At 36.1% G+C, this 25,453-nt stretch overlaps 2 protein-coding genes across 3 annotated transcripts in view; one reads left to right on the top strand and one right to left on the bottom strand.

Annotated features, from left to right (window-relative positions):
* Positions 1–25,453, top strand: part of CACNA2D3 (calcium voltage-gated channel auxiliary subunit alpha2delta 3) — a 449,302-nt gene that overhangs the window by 367,187 nt on the left and 56,662 nt on the right. The window lies entirely within an intron of this gene.
* On the bottom strand, positions 8,672–14,011 carry LRTM1 (leucine rich repeats and transmembrane domains 1). The gene is made up of 3 exons (XM_057417634.1): positions 13,930–14,011; positions 11,896–12,492; positions 8,672–9,105 (listed from the first exon to the last, which is right to left on the bottom strand). The coding sequence occupies exons 1-3, from the start codon at positions 13,934–13,936 to the stop codon at positions 8,672–8,674; spliced, it is 1,038 nt and encodes a 345-aa protein (XP_057273617.1). The 5' UTR covers positions 13,937–14,011.

Genomic DNA, 25,453 nt, shown 5'->3' with positions numbered 1-25,453 from the left:
TATGAGCAGTGTATTTGCACTGAAGCACATAAGTTTGTTTTGGTTTTGTTTTTTTTACTTCTGTAAACTTCAGAAACTGTGTGCTGGAAACATTTTTTCAGTATGAAGCCTTTTAAAGAATTTGCTTTGAATAATTTTCCCCTGCCCTCTTGTATGGTTGCAAGCTTTCTGTTTGTCAGTTAGTTTCTATTTTTTTTTGGGTGGGAGAAGCCTCTTAGGACCTGTACAAACCATTTTCCATGAAAGTATCACTCAGCCAGCTACAGCCGTGCAGAGACAAACAAGTATGTGCATTGTTCTTGTCCTTTTAAATGCAACTTGTCAGTTCTACCTTTTCCATCAGAACGTTTTCAATAAAGTGCCCAGCATCTAGTTAATTTTTTAGGCTTTATGATAAGGTTGGCAGCATTTCGTTTTAAACAAGATGGATTTGGAGGCAGAAACTGGAGCAGTGGTAAATGAGAGAATTAGTTAATATATGGGTATCTGGATAAGTGAGGCGTAGGATTTGTATATGTTACATACTTGTTTTATTTCCATTCTTTTGGGGGGTGGGGAAAGGTGATGGTTTCATCATTATGATTTTCTTTAAAATAATTTTTAAAGATGGTGCTCACCAAGACAGTTATGGCAAGAGATGGGGACAGAAGCGAATGAAAGTCATCATGGATTAAAGCAGGCTCAAAAAAATGAAAAATGTTTCTTTCTTGAGATTTTTGAGTGTCGAGAGAGTACATGAACCTTCATATACGTACTTCCGTATAGATGCATTTTGGCTCAAAAGCTAGAGTACAATATAGGACCTTAAGAGACTTTTGTGTTGAAAGAGGCCATTGCTGTTCACAGGAAACAGAAAATTAGACTCATTGATGTTTAATTAAAGATAACAGAACTGACACAGTCTTCTTGGGTCAAAAATTTCTTAACACAGAAGAAAATGCCTGATGAAAATTGTCAGGACTTCTTAGCTTTTATTCATAGGACAAGCAGAACCTGGAATTTCCAGCCTTATTGAAAAAAGTCCATAGCAGTGCTTAGTAAAATGCTCTGGACACCTAGTCAGAAGAATGAAGGATTAAATCATACAAAGGCACCATCTTCAGTCTCACATTCATTTGAAATTTAGAGGTTGCAGGAGATGAGGAGAAATAGTCCATTTTTGTTTAATAACAACAAAAAAAATGCTTATAACTTTAGAAATTAAGTACAATTTTTCCTTAATTCTTTTATGCCTACTTTTGTGCAGACTGTACACATGTATGGTTGAGGTTGGAAGTGAAATCTTGTGATTATCTAATCCAATCCCTGTGGACTAGATCTTGAGCAGAATATTGAGCTAGGGCAGGCTACCCAGAACTGTGTCCAGGCAGGTCTTGAATTTCTCCACAGATGGAGAAGCTGATTCTTTCTGGGAAACCTCTTCCAGGGTTTTACCACACCTATGGTAAAGTCTTTTCGTTTTGAAACCACTTCTGTGTTGTGAACAAGTATGCAAATTTGTAACAGAAGACCCTGAAATGTGCCTGCATTTGTAGTAATGCAGGACATAGAGCAAAGGTGATACCATGTGAATATGAGTCATTCTAAAGATTAATAAGATTGCCGACTATCTGTATATCACAGTCTTTTCATTTTAAAAAAAGACTACGCGGTCAGTTGCAAAGGACCCAAGTACACACATTTGAAAAATAAGCCTATAAAAAGATAGTACTACTCCAAAACCTAGTTTGAATGTCATCAGCATATTCTTTCTACAATAGAAAATTGTTTAAAATTATGAGATATAGCTAGATATGCTAATTAGATAGGAAAAACGGGGGGGTGGGGGTGTGTTACTACTATTGCCACCTATCGATAAAAATGTAGAATTGCAAAGACATTTGTTTCTATTGTACCAAAGTATAAAGAATATCTAAATAAGTTATATACTTGTTTTCTACCAAAATATTTTATATATAATCAGTTTTGTGTTGGACTTCCTATTTAGCAAAGTTGAAATTAAGACGCAGAAAACACTCAGCAGGTCCTCCCTGCACAGATGTTTTTCTGCGGTCTCTCAATCAAAATCAAGTAATATTTTAATTCACTCATTTTAAAAACATAAAAAACTTTACCAATAGAGTGAGACCTGTAGTTTATGACGAGAAGAACATTCTCATTGCTCTATGTCAATTTAGCTGGCATAGTAGATTAACTCAACCTTAGTGTAGCTAAATTAGAGTGAAATGAAAATACTCCAGTAATCTGAAGATTTCTCTTATTCAGCATGATTCTGGAAAGAAAAGAAATCCATGCTGTTCTTATGTAAGGGCATCTTTACAATAATTTTCTCTCAAAGAAGAGTGATTGCCTAGGATGTGCAGTCAAGTGTTAACATAGTTCTGTGAATTTACCCTCATTCTTTTCTGCTGAAGCTACATAAAAAGAATGATTTCAGTAATTCCTGTTTGGACAGAAGAGAAAAATCAGTACAGAAGGAACTCTGGTTTTCTTCACAGTTGTGAGCTTCTTGATTGGTGTTTTTGTTTTTCTTCTGTGTATTAAGCATTCCTCATACAGATGGCCTGAAGATCAGATGCTTGCAGAATCTTTTGTGGCAAAGGTTACCAAGAAGTCTATAGCTCTTGTAAGAGTATTGCACCAATAAGGATAAGATTCTAGCATTCATGAACATGTTGAATAACCTACTTTTTATGTAGTCCTTTCAACAGAATAGATTTACTGTTAATTTCAGAATGATTAAGGATGGTTGCTTTTTTTGTCACAGCCATTATATTCTGCTGCCAAGCAGTAAAAGCTGAAAAGCAAATGGGAGATACCTTTCTACCATCCATGATTCCTATCTTTATATAGTGTCTTTTCTTTATATAGGTATGTGACACTGAAGATTCCAGGGACTATGTTCTTAAATGTATGGCAGGTGTATTTAATTCCATAGTAGATGGTGCCATAACACAAGGTCATGACAAGTGTAAGTTAGTCCCTGTTCTCTGCCACACAGCAATGCTGAAAGACTTGTTTCTCATGTAAGAAATTTATTGGAAAGAAACCTGTCCACATGGCTTAGCAGAATAAAAAAAAAAGCACCAGCTATTGATTTCTGCTAAAACTGCAGCGCATGCATGTTATTGTATGTGGATTTTATTTACATTTAAATATACACTAAAATATATATTTAAAATACATTAAGCAGAGTTTTGTAGTCAGATAGAGGTGTAACTGAATCTGAAGGCAGCTTAACTCTGACTATTCTAGTCACTGACAGTTTGATTTTAAATGATTTCACTGAAAATCCTTATGTAAACAAGGAATATTATGTTTTATACTGACAAACAAATTGTTCCATGTAAAGCCAGGATCCAGTATTTAACTTTATATATATATATATATATATATATATATACACACACACATATATACATATGTGTGCATTGTATACATGCGACCTCAAAAATCCATTCAGGTTTTGAGGGTTTTTTTTTAATGAATTCAGGTGGAGCTTGCATGCACATTTCTCTTTAAACAAGATCCCAGAAAATGCTTTGAAAGACTGACTCCCAATAATTTAATAAAAATTATTTTGAACTACAGATATTGTTACAATAGCCCATAGAGTAAATATATCTGCTTTGTGCTTCTTTTTTTTTTTTTCTTTATTTTTTCTTATGTGCATTGTTTTGGTATTACTGTATTATTAAAAAGATTTAAGAAAATGTCACTGTCATATACAAACCTTAAAATTTATGATACCGTGTATAAAATTGCATTTTAGTATGAAGGCCTAAGGGAAAATGAATATGTCATCATAATGATACACCAACCAAATTTTTGAGGCATTCTAAAATAGATCTTTTCCTTGTCAGGCAAGACAGTGATTTACTTAATCTTTATTCCACATTATAAGCCACAGAAGATTATATTCAGTAGTAGTGTTTAGTAAATCCCTCAAAATGCTTTTCATGCGTTGGTGGAAAACCACTGGTTTATGTTTTTTCCAGAATTTTTTGTTAATTTTGGATATTATCTTTGTATTTATATATCATATATTAGCATGTAGATTAATGTTTTCAGTTTCAGGAAAATGAAATGTGTATTTGTGCAGTCTGACATTAAACAACTCACAGACTTAGGTTAAGAGCCATGACTTGGGAAATACGGTTTGTTAGGTAATGCACAGAGAGAGGTAAGCTCCTCCACAGGATGCTTCAGAGCATGTGGCAAAATCCTGCCTTTCTCCATTGGCTGAACAGGGAATCTGAAGTTAGAAGGCATATTCACAACCATTCACACATTTTTATTCCTTTGTATTTGTTCTCAATTAATTTTATCATAGAGAATTAGGAGGTGGAATAATTGAATAACAGGGCTTTTTAAGGTGGTACTCAGCTAGTGTTGGCTTGAAAATTCAACCCCTATTTATCTAATTCTTGGGCTTTCCTCACAGCTTGTTCTCAGAGAATCTGGGGCTCTGAAGGGTGAATTATAACAGTATCCCAACCTGTATGGTATTAACGTGTGTAGTAAATTGCATAGAGCATCCTTGCTCTTTGCTTCTGCACTCCTGCTTTTTCTTTGGAATCTTTTGTTTGCTTGTCTGGGTTTTAGTACTATGTAATTTGGTCGGGGGAAGATCCTTGTGATCTAGTAGCAATCAGATTCTAGGTATGTTTTGCAGAACAAGTCAGCAGGATAAACTGTCAGGTGCTTTTGAAAACTTGTGCAAGTATGAAGCTGGAATCATGTAGCATATGCATACATTAATACTAGTTTAAGTACGGTAGATAAACTAATTTGTTTTCTTACCAGTAGACCGTATTTCCAAATATTAACAGTGTTTTCTGATGTGTTTGGTGTGTCTTGAAAAGAGGATGGCAGTCTTACACAAAAGTCCAGCATATAGTGTGCATAGCCCTGAAACACTGGAGCTTCCCTCTGTAATCAGTATGAGAGAGCAACTGCAGCTTTCAGTGGAGATAGTTACGAAGTATGTAGTCATTGGTTGGTTATTATGGGCTTTTAATTTGTACTCCTTCTCCCCTGTTGTGGCTTACTGCCACATCCAAATGATTGATCTTGCTGCATATCTCATCTGGGTTACATATAGTCACATTTCAGGTAATAGAAACCCTGGAAGTGCCAAGACTCTTTTATGGTTATTTTTACTATGCCACTTTCAGCCAAGTTGAAAAATCAAAGTTGTAGCAATAGGCATACTTTCTGGATGCTTAACTAAAGCTTGCCACCTTTATATTCTGGCCAGCAAAAAGCGATGGTTATTAGTAGGCAACAGTTGTTTGTTTGGGTTTTTTTTGTTAATATTGTTAATGATAGGTAAGCTATGTATAATGTCACTAAATGTTCTACTTTGATGTATAAGAAGAGGGATCCTGATTTTGTTTGGACGTTTTATAACTAAGGAATAATGAAGCTGAATTCTGATAGATGTTCTGCAAGCTTGGAGTGGAAAGTCGTATGGCAAGCTCGTTAGTATGTTTCAGTTTAGCTTTGTTTCTTTTAACATAGATTCTAAAGATATTTTCTGCAAAGAATATTGTCATATTGTAATTTTTAATCTCTGTTCTAAACCAAAATTTTAGAAAACCTCTTTGTCTGAAAACAAACTATTATGGTGAGGCTCTGTATAAAACACAGGAACATAACAATATGTCTGCTTTCTCTGTCTTTGTGAAAACCTTGCAGAGTAATGTGTCCTGATATTTTGTTGACTTTGAGAGGAAAAGTGTTTTTCAGAGAGACTAGGAAAAAATACTGTGTTCACTATAATACCTCTCACAAGATTGCTGGTAAAACAACAAAGCTTTCTCAGGGACCTTTATCTGAAAAATAAATCTGTGCAGACAACTTATTTCAGCAGCAGATGTCCATTGCTAAGCTTTACAAATTAAGGGCAGATTTGTGGGGAATCCGTAGATCTCCGGTCTTCCACTTGTTGTAGTCAATAATTGTTTTGGACAATAAATTGTGCCTTTTATCTCTGTTTTTCAGTAGCTGAACATTCTGTTTACTGAAAAAGAAATAATATTACACTTATTTAGTAATTGAATCAATACTTTGTTGAATATCTGCTATTAACTTATCATCATAAATAACTGAATTTGTTAATTGCAAACACATTTGGAAATCTTATATATACTTATGTAACCCTTAAATAAAGATTTATCTGGATTTTTTTGTTAAATTTTTTTTTTTCTTTAACAAACAGCAAGTTAAAAAGTATAAATCAGATTTTTCATGGATTGGTTTGCTCTACTCCCATAGCAAAGTGAACTAATGGAAGTATGAGATATTTTACTTTCTGGCAGAACTCTGTTTTACTGCATGAAAATCCCCAAAGAATCTTAAATGTGACTAGGAAGGAGTTTCTTTAAATGTTGTGCCCTTGATTGCCTCTTCTTCACTTTTTTTTTAATTTTCTTTAATGGTCTTACTGTATGGAAAGCCTGTTTGTCTGTATTGATAGAACTTGTTTTTAAGGACTTAGAAGATTCTCGGCTTGTTCCAGACTAGGAAATATCAATTCAGTTCTCGTTTTTCCTTTGCTTGAAGATATCAGAAGTGGGAACTTGTTTGCATTGCTGTATCCAAGCTTATTAGAGACACTGTGGGTGAAATCTCTCTGGAGGTCAGAGTTTTATTAGCTTTCATCTTGGGATCTGCAGTTTGGGTACAAGTGTGCTTATTTTAGGTTGTTACCATTAGAAAAGCACTGATCTGGTGTGGCTCAGAACTCATTATTTGGCCTATGGGCAATAAGATCCTATCCTGTATTACTTCAGTCTTCTCTATCTGAAAAACTATTCCATTTATTGCAATAGCATTTTACAAAGCAAAATATAAAGTGTAGAAAATGTAGATCTACACACTCAAATGACTTAGCTCTGAAAACAGGCTATTCATTAAGCTTTACTGAACATTTAAAAGAAAAAAAGCAAACTTGCTTCTGAGATACATTGTCAAGAGATCAGATTTAAAAAGCCTGAATGTAAATATTCTATAAATTCTGTTCTGATGATGTCTCAGCTGAAGTAATGTGCCCAATCTAGGGTACCACATTTTAACAAAATGTAGAACTGAAAAGGTTCCAGGGAAGGCAGAGGAAAAAAAGTAAAAAAAAAAAGGTTTGGAGAACGTGGCTCTACAAGAAAACTTGAAACAGCTTGATTTATTTAGTTCAGGACAGAGAAGAATGAACAGAGTAGTCTAATAAGTATATGAAGTACTTAACAGTTAAAAAAAAAAGACAGACTAATTGTTTGTTTTCAATGTCTGCTAGATTTAGATTAAGACTGAGATGCTTAATTTTATCTGTACATGAAAGTAACTGCAGATGCAGGAATGAGCTTTAATATTTAGGTTGCAATTATTGCTAAGTAGATAAGAACAGGGGTTACATGACTCCTGCCATATAGCCCATTACTCAGTTGAGGCTGTTATTAGAATAGCTACAGAACTTGATATTGGAAACCATCTGTTGGAAGGAGAGTGGAATGCCACGACACAGCTTCTTTTGCCCTTACTGGAGACTGATACTCGGCTATTGCCCTTAAGTCTTCTGCCCAATGGAATAAACTGGAAAGATTTTTACCAAAGGTTGACGTTGCTAAGACTTATCTTAGACTGTAAGCATAGTTGATTTCTGCATTAGCTACCTAGGCGGGTCTTTAACCCTGTCACAGCAGAGAGTTAGAGAACACATTAGACATCTGTCAAAAATAGCCTGGATACCTTTTATCTGGTCTTGGAAAACATAGAGGGAGTTGCTGATCTCTGTTGGTTGCTTTAAAATAATTTCTAAGAATTATTAAAAAAAAAAACAAACCAAAAATAACTTCTGCACATTCAAAATATTCTATCTGTTCCAAACTGCTCAAATGGTTTTGGCTGTTATTTCCTCTGATGGCAAAACTTTACTGCAGAAAGTTAGGGTGGACCCTTGACTGAATTCAGCTGAATGTTCTCTCTGTGAGAGAGAATGTGTAAACATGCAATTATATTATCCTCCTACTGAAGGGCAGCACTGTGATGGGAGCTGCATCTGCAGTCATGATATTTGCAAAATGGAACATTTGTGTGTGGATTTGGGAATAAGAAGCTTCAGAAATGTCTGTAGCAAGCATATATGCCAGCAGGATAATGGGTAGTGTATCCTCATATATACTGTATGTGCTCATTCAGTGCTTGTATCTGAAACAGCGTAGCATTTCTTCTTTCCTCAGCATTTTCTCAGCTCTCTACCTTTTTCCCTACCAACTAATTTAAAAATGATATGTGGTAGTTAACAAGGTAGTGCCTATTTTGCAATTTACAGATGTAATGTTTAATTGTTGTCTTTTAGGGCTGACTGGATGGTCAAATTTTTTTTAACACATTTATCAGTAGAGACTGTCTGGTTCTAAAACTGACTGTGAATTGTATTTCTGGATGCATACCAGATATTCTAAGATCTTGAAATACAGTGAATCATTTGTAGCTATTTTGTATTTTTCAGGACAATAATGCATAAAGATATATATTTCAAAGAATGTGTATATGTGTGTGTGTATAGATATATATACATATATATATACATAACAAGAGGAAAAAAAAAAAGTATTCCAGGCTTTTTAACCGAAGTGAGGGCTTTATTTTCAAGAAACCAGACAGAAGTAACTCAAGCCAAGGAACTATCAAATAGCTCTTTTTCCTCAGGAGTCCCATGTTGTCTGACCGGGGCCAAATGTTCTCTGTGGTATTTAGCAGTAATTGCAGCATAGGCACAACCATAAACAGCAGCTGCCAACATCATTAGACACACAATTCCACAGACAACTCCAGTTATTACTACAGTGGCAATTGCATGACGCAAACTAACAGGCCTGGGCTTCGGTTTGAGTTCACAGTTTGAACGGCTGTTTTCCCCATGCTCACTGTGATGAGTATGCTTCAGAGAACTTCTGTGCTCAGAGCTATGGTGGTGAATGCTAGCCAGATGAAAGTGAGCTGTCTTTAGAGGGCATGCCCCAAATAGCTCATAGGGAACTTTGAGGAGGTCCTTTCCCTTCCGAATCCCTGGGGCTGAGCAGATAATGCCATCACTTATTCCTCCTGAAAAAAAACAAAAACAAAAACAAAAAAAGAAAAACAAGGAAACAACCCAACCAAAACCCAGTTTATGGTTTGAAGATTTTGTGGTTTCTGAATTATCTTCATGTAAAATTAACAGAAACCTGGTATATTTATCATTATCTTTGACTTTATAAATATAGATTAATAACCACATCTTTAAGATCTTTTTACATATAGATCAATAGTGATATTATAGCACTAACACTCATATAATAATGTATTTGTAAGAAGCAATTCATCAGGAATTAAGTTATTTATGACTTTATGGATGTAGAAGTAAAAAACAACAGTGCTAGAAAAGCAAGAACTAACGTCATAAGTGAAAATAAAGGGGTATTGTTAACAGCAAATTCATTCAATTCAAATTCATACCATTATTTCTTTTTATAAAGAGAAATGGAAATTAGTAAAGATTTCCCATTTGTTTGAAATACTTCATGAAATAGTTTTTGTTCTGACATTATATGCTAACTGCAATGAAGCAAAGAGAAAATTCAGTAAGTTGTATGCGTACATGAGTAAGTTTTTGAATCAAGGTTCATGGTAAGAAAATATAAGGAGAGCTAAAGGATTTAGGATTAATTATTCTATTGCCTTGCTCAAATGGTAAATTTAATGATTGCCTAGAGCCAGAGTCTGCTCTCTCCCAAAGGATGTTTTTAGTGTAAAGGGAAGTCAAGTAGGAAGCCTCAGTCATGGTAAATCACGAAGTTGTTCCTCAGTGTGTAGAGGAACACACACTAAGCCTTCAGGTTTCTAATTAGTCCATACACCATGTCTTTAGGGGTGTAGTGTGTCAAGGAGTCAACAAGGCCAAGACCAATGTTTACATATTTTTAAAGTTTAACTAATCAGCTGAATTTTCTTCCTCTTCTCTTTCCAAAATAACCCACCTTTCAGCTACAGCCACACAAGGAAATTTTCTTTCTGAAAAGACTTTTTCTGAGAAAGTAGTAAATACCAATGGACCAAACTGACATCTGGAGACTACTCCACAAATATTTATGATATTCCAAGACAGATGTGAGCATGACAGCTTGTCTCTTGGTCACTAATAGCCAAACCCAAAGCGTGATTCAAGACACCCCCAATGGGTTAGTTTGAATGTGGATATAAATAAAACTCAAAATCCTGAAACCGTGATCCTTCTATGGTATTAAGTAACTAAATATGGACTCATAGGATCATAGAATAGTTAGGGTTGGAAAGGACCTTAAGATCATCTAGTTCCAGCCCCCCTGCCATGGACAGGGACACCTCACACTCAGCCATGTCACCCAAGGTTCTGTACAACCTGGCCTTGAACAACACCACCAGGGATGGAGCATTCACAACTTCCCTGGGCAACCCATTCCAGTGCCTCACCACCCTTACAGGAAAGAACTTCTTCCTTATATCCAATCTAAACTTCCCCTGTTTAAGCTTTAACCCCTTACCTTTTGTCCTGTCACTACAGTCCCTAATGAAGAGTCCATCCCCAGCATCCCTATAGGCCCCCTTCAGATACTGGAAGGCTGCTATGAGGTCTCCACACAGCCTTCTCTACTGCAGGCTGAACAGCTCCAACTTTCTCAGCCTGTCTTCATACGGGAGGTGCTCCAGTCCTCTGATCATCCTCGTGGCCTCCTCTGGACTTGTTCCAACAGTTCCATGTCCTTTTTATGTTGAGGACACCAGAACTGCACACAATACTCCAAGTGAGGTCTCACAAGAGCAGAGTTAGAGGGGCAGGATCACCTCCTTCAACCTGCTGGTCACACTCCTCTTGATGCACCCCAGGATACGGTTGGCTTTCTGGGCTGCAAGTGCACACAGAAGCCGGCTCATGTTCATTTTCTCACCAACCAACACCCCCAAGGCCTTCTCCACAGGGCTGCTCTGAATCTCTTCTCTGCCCAACCTGTAGCTGTGCCTGGCATTGCTCTGACCCAGGTGTAGGACCTTGCACTTGGCATGGTTAAACTTCATAAGGTTGGCATCAGCCCACCTCACAAGCGTGTCAAGGTCCCTCTGGATGGCATTCCTTCCCTCCAGGGTATCAACTGAACCACACAGCTTGGTGACATTGACAAACTTGCTGATGTGTGTTAGGAATAGAAGACTATTTAGAATAGAATTGAGTCCCACCTGAACTGAAGCATTCTCTATAATTGGTTATGAGTATGCATCATATTTTTTTTTGCCTTGGTTTGATTGAGCTAAAAATACTGAAATCTTTTGTAGTTACATTGGAATACAACCAGCAATACTTTTACATTCAGACAATGTTTCATCTCTAGAAATGTTTTATTAGGACTTGCAAGGATTATCTCTAGTGCCACAGTACTATTTTATCATATTTCATCATGTCAGGTGATACTTTCTAGCAGAATTATAATAATAAATTTTCTAAAGGAAGTAATGATATCAGTCTTGTTGTTTACCCTTGTGCATCAGGTAAAAAGCTTTTAAACAGTAGGTTGGTTTCTAGCAAAACTATGTCAGTAGATTTAAAACAAGCTTATGTGCGCATGTATATTTGTTATGTATGTTATATATATGTATGGATATATATGAATACACACATGACATGTATTTCCATGTATCTATACATGCTATATAACTGTGTGTATATACTTTCCTTCTTTCTGCTAATATGAAATTGTTGTGTGATTCTAGTTTGCCACCTGTATTTATGAAAGCACCTATATTCTGACCTATGCATAAGGTCAGTTAGATGCTGGTTAAATGTTCTCATGTGCATTGTATGTAATGAGAAGAATTCCTTACCTCTGTATAAAAAGCTCTCCAGCCACAGTTTCATGCCAAAGACATTGCAATTACATTGCCAGGGATTATCTTTGAAAAGAACCACTTTCAGGTTTGGAAGCGATTCCAGCAGAACTCTCTCCATTTTCTGAAGTTTGTTATGCTTCACAGACAGCAAAGTTATATTCCCTGTGCTGTTTCCAAAAGTATCAGGCAAACGTATAATGCTGTTAGATGACAAGTCCAGTTCTTTTAGGTGTGGGAGGAAACTGAAAGTTTTGTTTTCTACATAATGAATCATATTTCTAGTTAGGTTTAGAACCTGTAGATACCGTAATTTCTGGAAAGCACCTGGTGCCAAACTTGAGAGAGAATTATTAGACAAGTCTAAGATTTTAAGCAACGGCGTTCCAGTGAATGCATTTTGGTTGATTCTCCAAATACGATTATTCTGCAGCTGTAATATCTGTATTTCAGGAGGTAAATGGGCAGGAATTTCAGTAAATCCTCTGTTCTTGCAGTCTGCAGTCTTTGAAGCTGAATGGCAAAGGCATTTGTCAGGACATCCACAAGCTCTGTATATTAACAAGATGACACTCAGAACCAAAAGCCAGACACCTGTATCAGAAAAGAAAGAAGATTTAAAATGAGTTGAAAATGTTTGTCTTTTAGCAATATGCAGGTTATTAATATGGGCAAAGTGTATACAGCTTAATAATAAGCATAGCATAGAATTCATTTATTTTACAATACATTCATTAATTACAGATATTATTGAAGTACTTTTATAATGCAGAGTGAAGTTAGTGCGTCTATGTTCTTAAAATGAAGTACTTCCCATGGCTTAATATCCTAAGTACAGATTTTTCAGGAGGACTTGCCACCAGCAGAGCAGTGATGTTTGAAGGTAATGCAGCAGACTTTTAAAAGTTATTAAATTGGAATGTTTATCTTTCTGTGGTAGTTGCAAGTTTAAGCCATCTTGTGTCAGAAGAATTGCAAATAGAACTTTCATTGTTCTGTTTTTACTAACTGTACTAACTAAAAAGAATTAAGTCAATGTGCTGTCAAAAGAATAACAAGTTTCAAAGACATCACTATAAAACCAGTTAACAGTATTGTTTCAGCAATCCGGATTCTGTGAGCTTGTTCTTTAAAATATCTATGTTTATACTTATTAATTCCCTTGTATGAATGCCAGCTGTACTTCCTACAGACAAAAGTTCTTATACAACCAGCAATCAGTTGTTAAGAAGCCATTAAAAAGACAAATGAGTGGAGAGGAGTAATTAGTAATAGTTAGCATTTATAAATATCTTCAGCTCCCTGATGTTCAGGTCAGTTTTAACTGAAAAGAATAATTTGTACCTTTCATAACTTGCTGATGGTCTTATTTTGAAAATAAGGTGCCACTTAAAGCAATGTGCATGTGCACAGCATGGAATTTGAAAAAAAAAAATGAGATGATATTAAATAGTTTTTCTGTGACTAAAGAAAGTCAGAATTTTAAATCCACTTGTAACATTGTTTTTAAGATGCCTCAAATAATTTTTAACATTTACTCAAATGGTAAAAAATATTATTATTTCAAAATTATGAATATTTTAATCAGTTGGTACTTGAAACCTTTGGAAATAAAAGGACATACTGCTTATTGACTTACAGAAATCAAATTTAGTAATACAAATATGATATTAAATAAATAATGTGATTGCAACATCGAATCTGGCAAATATATAAATTAAAGCTTTGAGACTACATCTTAAGTATCAAACTACATATCAATTTTCATGCAAAAATGAAGTAGTATTTATATCAAAATTTTATATAGTCTTCTGCCATAATGAATTCTACACTGTAGAATTCACTTGAAAGAATTCAGCATTCTCACAGGAAAGATAAGCAATACTTCCAGTTCATTCCGTTGTTCTGCAACAGTTGGCTTGAGAAACTGAGACAGCTTCAATGCAGAGTTAAAACAAACACTGCTTGGAGAGGAAAGGATTAAAGAACAGAAAAAAAATATTATTAATCGGAATGCTTTCAGTGTCTCACCTTTCATTCTGGTTTGCTTGTTCTTCACCTTGCAGAAGGTTCAGTCCAGTTTTCTGATGTAGAACAGTATCAAACACTTTGTTCTGATTCCCACTTCAAATGTGTAATGTGCTCATCCAGTTTCCTTGCTGTGGCTATTGTTGTTGGGTTTTTTTTTCATATATATGGGATCTGGTGCTTGTGTAGAAGTGCAACAATTTCTAGTGAGTTAGTCTGTCAGCCTGATTTTTTCTTTGCCGTAATCATTCCCCCTCAAACCCCCTTCCTTCCGTTTATGAGTCTCCGAGACTTACTCTGCCTTTTAATCATTCAACAGGCCATGTAAAGAAAGCCTGTCAACTCTAACTGTACAGCTGTAACATACAAATAATGATCTGAGAGCCTTGCCTTTTTGATTTATTTAATCTGCCTCAAAAGCAAGGCAACAAGAGTAAAGCTGCATTTTAAATCCAGTACAGGTTCTGAATTATGGTGGATTATTAGCTGCGCTGTCAATTTTTGCAAGATCAGATGACTCTGAACATGGATTCTCATTATCCTGGGCTGTGACTGGAGGCAGTGGAGTGTATATCACTACAGATAGGCCAGTGGCTTGATGACATGGTTTTCACAGTGCATTTATTTGCTCTTCTAAGCTTATTTAGCTGACATCCACTAGTTTTGCTGACAGGACTTTCTTGCACAGGCACACAGGTCTGGTGGCTTCCTCCATAACAATGGCATACATACTGGTATGGTCACCAAGAACACTGAACAAGTTGATTTCTTTTCAAAGATATTGGAAAGAAGTGGCAGATAATATTAAAGTCGTACTTCATGAGTTCATATGATGCTTGACTTGTTTCTGTTACTTCTGCAGTATAACTCGTTCATACTGTACCATCTACAACAATGAAAAGATTAATGACTTATGACTATGAAGGAACTCTAAGGTATTAAAATGAATAAGAGATCTGGTGTGTAATAGTCTTTCAAGGTCATATGATTACTTCACCTGTTAGCTGTTTTATGGAGAGAGAAGTTGCAAAACCTAAAGCTTTCAGACCTATTACATGTAACATAGCTTTCTTGAGTGCAAATTCTGCTTTTAGGCTCTTTCAAAAAGATCATGCATAGCTCACTTTCTAGGGCAAAATTTATGTTCTGTAGGCAAAGCTATGGAAGGAATCATGGAAAATTGAGATCATGAGGTCAACACTGCTGTTGAAAGCAGGGTCTTACAAGAGGTTATCCAGGGTCGTTCAAGCTGAGACTTGGATATTTTCAGCAATCGAGATTCCATTATTTGTCTGGGCAACCTACTGCAATGTGTAACTGTTCTCAGCATTAGTAAATTTTGTCTGAGCTTTCTTTGGAGCAGCTTGCGTTCATCACCTCTTGTCCTGTCACCATACATCCTCATAAAGAAAGTAACCGCATCTTCTCCATAGCTACCTTTTGGTTACTGAAAATCTGTGTTTAGGTCTCTGCCACCCTCACCCACAGGAAAGAACTGTAACTCTTGTTATTGTATCCTTTGTTGAATTATTTCTGACGCAAGTCAAGATACCCAAAGGAACAGTAAATACTGCTGAGCAGTAAGTGAGAATGTAGAACAACTGACATTCTGTAAACATGACTGTTCATCTCAACGATATTAGGATTATTGCTAGAAACGTCAGACTATACTGTCCTTGACACTCTTGAATGACCCATCATCCTGATACAGGATAAAAGTTTGCAATTTAGTGTTGAGGGATATTGTAGATGTACATTGCCTGGTACCATATTAAATAACTCCATATTAAGTCATATTAAATAACTCCAACTTTACAAAGGGAGAGGGAGGTAAGCTTAAAGATCAGCTGTAATGTACTTTAAATAATTGTCAATTTAAGGCAAAAAAGTACACTAACTGTTATTGCACAATGCATTTACTCATTACTTCCTTCCTAACCCATATATGTGCACATAAATAGAAACATGTAAATAGACCTGTCTTTAATAGTGAATAATTTTAATGGAGATAGAAATAAATCTGAAAAGGGCTATTATAAAGCATCATTTTCCTTAGAAGGTCTATTCTTGCTAGCTGCAGGTCCTCTGTTCTTTCATAGAACAGATTTAGGTCAGGTACTTGTTGCTCCAGTGATATTCCTCTGTCCTTGCAATAATGTATCACTCATAGCAATGAGACCCCTTTTGATTACTTCTGATTATATTGCAGGAGGTACTAGATATTCGTAGAATCACAGAATCGTAGAATATTTAGGGTTGGAAAGGACCTTAAGATCATCTAGTTCCAACCCCCCTTCCATGGGCAGGGACACCTCACACTAAACCATGTCAACCCAAGGCTCTGTCCAACCTGGCCTTGAACAACACCACCAGGGATGGAGCATTCACGACTTCCCTGGGCAACCCATTCCAGTGCCTCACCACCCTTACAGTAAAGAACTTCTTCCTTATATCCAATCTAAACTTCCCCTGTTTAAGTTTTAACCCGTTACCCCTTGTCCTATAACTACAGTCCCTAATGAAGAGTCCCTCCCCAGCACCCCTATAGGCCCCCTTCAGATCCTGGAAGGCTGCTATGAGGTCTCCACGCAGCCTTCTCTTCTCCAGGCTGAACAGCCCCAACTTTCTCAGCCTGTCTTCATACGGGAGGTGCTCCAGTCCCCTGGTCATCCTTGTGGCCCTCCTCTGTACTTGTTGTTATTTACTGGTATGGTAAGATTTTTTTCACACTTTTAAATTCTCTTTGGCATTTAAAATTTTATTTTGGATCATGAATTCCAGGAGTTTCTCTTTTAAGTTGTTTTTCTTTTTTAACTAATGTTTGCTGACCAGGTGAGCTTACAAGCTCCCGCAACAGTCATCTAATGGAGGCTTAAAGTATGTTTCTTAACTGCCTCTCTTATTTTAGGTAAGTCTTTACTACTATAATTGTATTATTTTTAGCACGTGCCATATTAAAAGAGATGTTCATAGGAAAAGGTCACTGAAAGTTAAGCACTGTGGGCAGTTCAGTTCCAACAAACGCAAAGATTGTTTTATGTACTCAAAATTGTGGTATAAGAAGTTATTACTCTTTTTAAAATCTTCATGCTGAGTTCAGATTTGGAAACATATGATTAAATCTGTTGATTTGCTTTTCATGTAGATGTGGCTATTTTTTCCTTATATTGAGAACTCTGAATGCATGCATTTTGTAAACAGAAGTTTCCCCAACCTATAATCCATGTCCTATTCCCATTTATTAGTAATAATACTTTGGTTATAACAGAGAAGTCTGATGTGGTGAAAATTACAGTTGTGACACAGGTAGAGATTTGCCAGAAACAGAATAACCATGAAATCTACTCTGCTTCTGGCCTTTTGAACAACCAGTGGGATTCTTTTCAGTTGTCTGATGTGGTGCAGCAACTGTGTTATTGTGACTGCTTAAATTAACCTGTGCCTTGCTGTAACAAGGTATGTTTCCCATTGCAAATAGCAAGACAGCCCAATGAACTAATATCCTATCCCTGTTGGCTGGTGGGATAAGACAATAGTTTGTTGCAGTAGTTAGTCCTATCTACTTCAAAAGGAGTAGTATGTGTATGAATAATCTCTTTTATGAAAGGAAGAACATTATGTTAATTAAACTCTAGCAGAAAGAAAACAGTTCAAAAGTTTAAAATAGTTAAAAGGTACAGCATTTGGATTCCACTGCATTGTATATTGAGAGGAGGCAGGCATGGCTGTATTAAAAAAAGCTGCTAAGACCACAACAGAAATCTCTTATACATTCTATTTATTAAATTTATTTCCCTTATGATTTTGAGTGAGAAGGTATTAAAACTGCAACACTTACAAGGAAATGGCATATGCTTTCTCCTTGCTTATGTGTGTCTCCAGATTGGTAATAGAGCTAAGACATTGCTGATGACCTTACATGGAACTCTGGGCAATACAGACTACTTGGGTCTTTATTTTTTGTTTTGTCTTTTGGTTCGGGACAGGAAATAATTCATATTTGTTAGTGAAACGAACAGTACCTCTGTTGTGAAAAGTTTCACCCTTTAACTGTCATTTAAGTACAGTAATGCATCATGAAGAGAGATCTTTACCAGCTATGAATTGGAATTCTGGGCAAAGAAAGACAACAGGACACAAGAAATCCTTGCATCCTTCATGCTTTGCTTTCTACAAAGGCAGGATTGTACTCCAAGAGCTCAGGACTCTCTCAACTGTTGCCTGGCAACAGGGCACTAGGTTTTCAAAAGCTGACAAAAACTGAGAAAGTCCTGCTCCTGCCTACCCTCACAAGAGTATAGCCAATGGATCAAACCAGTTTTGGCTTGAGGAAGATTTAGACCTTAAAAAGCTGGCCATGTTTTCCAGAAGAGGTGGCTACATGGATTTCTTCAGACTTTGCTTAGGTAGGAAAAGGCAAGAGTGTTACCAATTAGAATTTAATAGCGTTGAATCTGGTTTATCGCACAGCATAAGGAGACACCATGATATCTAAAAAGCTGTTTGTGCCTGTCCTTGGCAGTTGTTATGCATTGCGTGGTGGTATTCCTTTAAGGTGAGAAACAATATTTTGTGGCTCTAGAAATGAGGAAACAGGCAGGCAGTTGTGATTTTGTATTTTAGATCACTGACTTTGAGGGGAAGAGCCCCGTTTTCTTCTTTTCAATGGCTTGTTTTGCTTTATTTAGATACATCTGGTACTTGTTTATACAACGCATAATTAATCTATGAAACACATTGTTGGAAGTTATCCTTGGGCCAAAAGATTAGTAGGATTCATATATAATCTGGAGCCATAGTTACCTCATGGAGCAAAAAAATCATTTAGAAGGGATATAAACTTTCACTCTTAAGGGCTTCAATCAACCGCTAATGGCAAGTTATGGAGAAAAACCTTTCCCTGTGGGCAGGGTTTTTTCCATAATTATTATTTATGGGAATTTTTACACCTTCCTCTGACACCTCTAGAAGAAGCTAGTGTATGAGATGTAATAGTGGACTAGATGAACTGGAACATACTGCATTCCAGTTGGAAATTTACAGTGGGGGAAGGGATAGCTGGAGGGATTCATACCCTTCTTTCTAGTTGCAGCAAGCTGCAGACTGGTGAGGTGTGTGCTGCTCTGCCAGGTGATGTTATTGGGGCTGTCTAACTCAGCACCTTCTCAGTTTAGGCCAGAACTCTGTTCATCCCCAGACCACTCTTTCGGTTTGGACTGGAAAATTCTTTTAATATTCACTTCCAGATCTTTGTCGAGAATCTATAAACAGCTGTTTGTGTCAGTGTTCTGTATGCAGGTTTTTTCAGGGTTTTCACTCCACTAGACTTGCAATCCATTAGGTAGATCAGTCAGCAATTTGTTGTGATATAGCTCCAATATAACACAGTTAGGAGTTGGTGTGACGTAACTAAGTGAACTGAAATCACTGAGGGTGAGAAGGGGTTACTTAGAAAATACTCAAACATCAGCCATACAGAATGCTTTTGTAGGCAGGAAATTTATTAGAATGGATGCAAGGCCTTTAGAATGAGGGAACAGAGATGCTAGGCTTTGTTACCTTAATTGCATGTAAGATGAAATTGCAGCAAAGGGCAGACTATGTGTCAGCAGAATATTAGTTCCACCACAGATAGAGCCAGGGAGGGTGAGAAGAAATGTGTGTATGCAGATTCAATTTTCAATCACTTCCTAATGTCAGCCACCTGTTATACATGGTGGGCATCCATACATAAAATGTAAATCTGGTGTGATTGAAGTTAACCAATTAATTCATTTTGCCGTTACTGTAAATAGAAAAAAATATTGCTTGACATAAATCTAACAGAAATTAAAGGAATAAAAACAAGCTAGAAAAATACATTTGAAAATAAGGCCAGGTTTACATTTTGTTTTATCTCAACGTTTTAGACACTTTTTGTCTTCTCTTAAATATGCTAGAATAAAGATCACTCACAATTGTCCTAGACAGCTTATTCATTCTACACAAAGACAAAGCTGTTTTCTAAGCTTTTACTTAGGGTTTTTCTTTTCTTAATTTTATATTTAATAAGAATTTCTATTCATGGTCATGGCTCACCCTGGATTCAAACTTAAGAACAAAATATAAATTTCCTCTGCATTCTGAATGGTTTATTTACAGGGCCAGTTCTTGTAAGAACTGGAAGGATTTATCTTGAATAACTTCCTGTAAAAGGGTTTTGAAATGTTCTCAGTGTATGAAGAAAGATTGTAAAGTGCAGTACCAAACAGGACTCGTGCTTCATTAATTCCTTTTTTGCTTTTAAGGCAAATCATGGTAGTTAAGTAAAACTCCCTGTTAAATGTTGGGAACTCCTTTATTTACGGGCCCAAAAGGACTTTATTTTTCTCTGTGCCCTAGTAGACATTTGAACATGAGAACTTGCAGAAGCAGGGATGACATTTGCTGCAGTAAAAAGTCAAGTAATTAAACTTCTGTAGTTCTTGCAACACTTTGGAAATAGCTGTGGGATTTTTTTTTTCATTAATTTAAGCAATGTATTAAATAGCCTGACATTAAGTTATGTAGCTAATAAATGTTAAATACATAATTTTTGTGGATTTTAACATTAGCATATGCTTAAGTGTTCTATTGGATCAGGACCGATGTGCACAGTAGCTTTGGATCCAAGCTTTGATGGAATATTTCCCTGTCATGGAGTTTCTCTGCAAGAGAAAAGCATGAAGATTTTAACCCCTCAGAGAATATTGCAGCAGATAAAGTATGACATGCCATCTGCCAACTACATTATAATGTGCATGATGCCAGACTGTAACCCTCTTCAATACTGGTATGTATCAGTTGTAACTAGCAGACCTCTGAATGTGGTAGATGAATAGAACTTGGAACACCAGTATTCATTGCTTATGGGACCATTTCACAAATGGAATTAAGGGTGTTGTAAATTTTTTGATGACTCCAATAACAAGAATGAGCCAGATACCTGTATTTGCTCCTAAAATTCTTAATTTTAATAGTAGATAATTTTATAAGGTGATAGTTTTCTACTTTTGTCTTGATTCTCACTGGATTTCATTCCTACTGCTTTAATTGCTACAGCAGCAGGCACCAAAATTCCTCTGTATGTGAAAACATCCTAGAGATGACATGGCATGCTGTTATCTTTCCCTTCCTCTCTTCTCTCCTCCCCTCCCGCTCTCCCTCCCCACCCCCCGCCACCCCCCCAGCATGCTTTAACTGAAGTGACAGTGTAGGTCAGGTATACAGCTAGACTTCTCATCCCTCAAGGTTAGGTAGTTATGGTGTTTTCAGACATGATACATCCTTGGGAAACTTAACAAGTATAAAGGATAATAATCTTTCTGTTCAGAATTTGTAAAACAGGCCACTGAGAGGTCTCTTTTCTTAAAAGAAAAAGAAAAAACTCTTTCACAGGGCATTTTATTAATGAGAATTACAATACTGGAAAATCTGGTATAGATTAGCAAAGAACAGTAACAGTGTATCCAAATGGAACTGGTTGTATAATTAAATTCCTTTAATAGGTATTGAAATTTAAACCTCTTGATACGTCTGACGTAAGCATAACTCTTAAAAGTCATGGAACTTGATTCTAATAGTGTAATGTGGGAAAGAAATATTGGAATGATGATTAAGGATTTCAAATATCCTGGGAGGAAATTTATATAAAACAATAGGTATTTAAATAAGGAAAACAAACTCAACCAAGTATCCTCAACCAACCAACCAACCAAACCAAATAGACCTATAGCTGTAAAATATAAAATATAAAAAGAAGCTTTAATAAAACCATGTATATGTAGGTGTGCAGTTTATACCAGCAGTAATGAAGCAACATGTCTAGAATAACCTAAGAGCAAATAAAGGAAGTTAAAGTTTGAAATCTTTAACATAATGTTAGCACTATTTTTACACTCCTTTTTACCTGTTCATTATTACCTTCTCTGTTTTGACTGTATGTTTTTCTTATGTCTGTTTTGGTTTCCTATTTCCATGCTGACGACCACAGAAGGCCCTCATTCTATGTTGTTGTTTTGGGGGATTTTTTTCTCATGTATAGAATATTGTTTTGTTTTGGTGGTTGTTTTGTTTTTTTTTTTAATATTGATTATGATTTGTCAAGTCTCTGCAGTGTATAATATTTGCCTTTTCTTTAATTGGTAAAAAAGGCAAATTATTTACTGAGATTTGATGCAGCTGTTAGGAGGATCATACCAAATGGTTAACTTCCTGTCTGCTAAGGAACAAAGAAAATGTTTTAGCAAGATTGGCTTAAATGCTGGAGTCCTGGCAGTCAGAATACCGAGCTATGCCTAGTTTTCATTTGTACTAACCAAGCTTATCTGCAAGCTTTTAACTGTCGTTTCTGTTTTACTGTCCCTCAAGATCATGAAGGATGAACTTAATGGGTCAAGAACATTAGTTGAAAGGATAACCAATTTTTAACAACAATTGGAATGCCCATGGACAAGTGTAAAGAAAATATACTGTATAAAAGTAGATTATTAGCCCTAGAGTTCAGCATTTAAATGTTGATCTCATCTTTTTCTCTTCAGTGACTTCTGCATCACTACTGAGTGATGCTAAACTATATAAGTAATACATATTATCATTTAATATGATCCCTTTTCATCCAAAGGCCTTTCTATTTTAATGCTATTTAATTTGTGGTGTGATCTCAGAAGTTCCCAACCTAGTTGAGCTTCCTCTGTCCATATAGCTATAGATGTCTTGGTCAAAAGGTTGTATTTTGATCATCTTTATTTGCTTTCATTCCCTTCTGCAGTACGTTATTTTGGAACATAATGGCAGGCTTGACCTTGGCTACTCATGTTTTGGCTGAGCCTTTTTATCCTTTTCCCTTTCCAAAATGATAGTACATTGCTCAGTGTCCGTTTTCTATCCATCTCTGGTGCAGAGTTAGAATAGATGAGTTCAAAGAGTACTACTGGCTTTTCTGTTTCTTAAGGTACTCATTGAGAGAAGTAAGCTAACTGTTTTTAGAAGTTCAAGTTATGCATCATGTGCCTAGTTTAGTGAACTACTAATTTCCACATCTGTTTTTTTTAGTGTCAGTAAGATCTTAAATAGGTTTTCATCAGTTATTGCTACAAGCTTCCTTTCTATAAACCTTTTAGAAAGAAGAAAGAGCAGAACATGTTCTCTGTAATTTGTAGTTCATGATGATTTGGAGATGTCATGTTCCAAACATAGGCACTTAAGTGAACATTTGTATTTCGTGCTACTGAAAGGAACTGTACTACAGACTTTTCCTGGAAACTAAACACTTTGTCTATTCTGTGCCATCAGCTGGTCATACTTTTACATATTGCTGTTTTCTTAGCTTTGCTGTTCTATTTTAGAGCAACAGTTCTGCATGCTTCCTTAAATTGAAAATGTGAAAACAGTTCTGAGAAAGAAGATACTAATTTATCTGAAGGAGTCGCATAATCTTTGAGTCTCTATAATACTTTGAATTGAGCTTGCCTGAATTAGCCATGCAGAACATTTCAGTTGCATCATAGTGCAAATTTATACTACAAAAGTAAAAAACTGTTTGTTTCCAGTCTTCTTCATTGTAGTGTCACAGTGCTTCTGCTAAGGCATGTCTTGAAGTTTTAAATACCCCTAATTAAGACTTTGGGTCTGATTCTTCTCTCCAAAATCTTAGGAAACTCTTTTGTTGTACTCAGCAGAGATAAGATGAAATCTAATCTGTACCCTTTCATCAACATACTAGTTGAACTGCAAGTGTGAGTATGGTATGACCTTTCTGAATAAGAATAGCATGTAACAGTAAACAAAAATGCCCACTCAAAGATTCAAAATGTTTTGGACCGTTTTAGACAGATGATGTCAGACCTAGGTTTCTTTCTGGAGTTCTTCTGAGGCCTAATGTGTTTGTGTGGGGGAAAAATCACATCTGAGAGAGAGCAGCTGTTTGATATTTATTGGTATTCATTTAGTATCATTAAGATCATAGAATTGATAATTAGGGTAAATTATGATGAAAAAATAATTGTAGTGGACAAAAATAATCAACTTGCTGCTTCTCCACTGAAGGTGAGGGACAAGAGAAGAGACTCAAGTAGACAATGTCAGCCTTTAGAAGAAGGAGAACATTTTATGAGTGCACTTCCTTTATGTCTACCAGTCTTGTGAGCAAAGGTGTAAAATCTGTAAATTGAAATTTAAAATCATAACATTCTGGAAGAAATAAGTATTTGTTGTGTTCTCCCTTTTTTCACATGTCAAGGTTTTCTCTGGAACCACAAATAAGAAATGGAGCACCTTCTATTAGAGTTAGTATACACTTGTGGTGTGATTTTAGAAAATACACTATTTGGCAGATTAAAAAAAAAAAAGCTACAAGCTGTTTGTGCTGTTTGTAATTGTAGACTAAAAATTGATGGTTTGAAGAATATGTTTTGAAAATATTTTTTCTACCTTTTTATAAGTTAGTACATCCAGTGGATTTGGAAATGACCTTTGCTTCTGGATAAAAGGTTTCCCATTCTGTACTACCGTTTCAAAGATCTAATCCTGCCGTATTTTTCTCACCCAAGACCGCTTCATGCAAGTTGGCATGTCTGTCTCTGGATTGTACCCCAATCTGTAACATGATTGTAAGAATACTTACCAACTACTGTTTTCATTCAGAAAATTCAAATCACTTTTCATAGACTGTGAAGTATCCTTCTTCTCATTTCAGAAAAGGGGAAATGGAGCACAGTAGAATGCTTTGGTCACAATTGCGCAACAGGTAAACAGACTCTAAGTCTCCTAACTCCAGTTCAGTGCTTCAGCCACTGGACCGCCCTGTCTTCATAGGCAGATGTTCTCTGATAGAAGTTTCACAGAAATCCAGGTGCTGTGGGAAGATGTCCTTATATACGAAGACTGTAAAACAAGGCCAGTGTTGTCATTTAATAAAAGAGATTATTTTATAGATGTAAGACCAGTTAACACATTTTAACCAATGGCAATGCTGACATTTCCTGGTTTTCAGAGATTAAGATAGGCTGAACAATGGAGGGTTTCCAATGGCAAAAGTACTGCTGTAAATATTTCTTCTGGTAATGTAATTAGGAAGTATTGGCTCCAGTTAATGTAACTTAAACAAAACATGTTGTCCTCGGCAAGCTTGTTAAACAGACATAGCCTTGTCTTAAAAGAAAGCAGGGGCATATAGTGTTTCCATGGAAACTCAGTTAAAATGCTGATTTGTGGATATGATCATAATCGGTACCACAATCTAATCTGATTGAATTAGATGAAAAAGTCTTAGTTATGAAGTCAGCACAGTCTAAAAATACCTGTACACGTGCAGAAGTTGTAGTCCGTAAAGATGCTTTCTGCCTCCATGTAAATGCAGGGAAATTTGTGGGGGAACCTTCTCTTTTCACTTCTTATGATCAATTGTAGCATTTTTAATGTAAAAAATAAGATCATAATTTAAAGTAAATCTCTTTAAATATACTTTAATGAAGTTGGTTATAACTTACTGCATTTAATATGTCTGTTT

The sequence above is a fragment of the Pezoporus wallicus genome, unplaced genomic scaffold, assembly GCF_028554395.1.
Source record: "Pezoporus wallicus isolate ANWC-B61680 ecotype Strahan unplaced genomic scaffold, APGP_CSIRO_Pwel_v1 contig_8542, whole genome shotgun sequence".
Classification (NCBI taxonomy): Eukaryota; Metazoa; Chordata; class Aves; order Psittaciformes; family Psittacidae; genus Pezoporus; species Pezoporus wallicus.
This window is presented reverse-complemented; position numbering and strand designations above follow the sequence as displayed.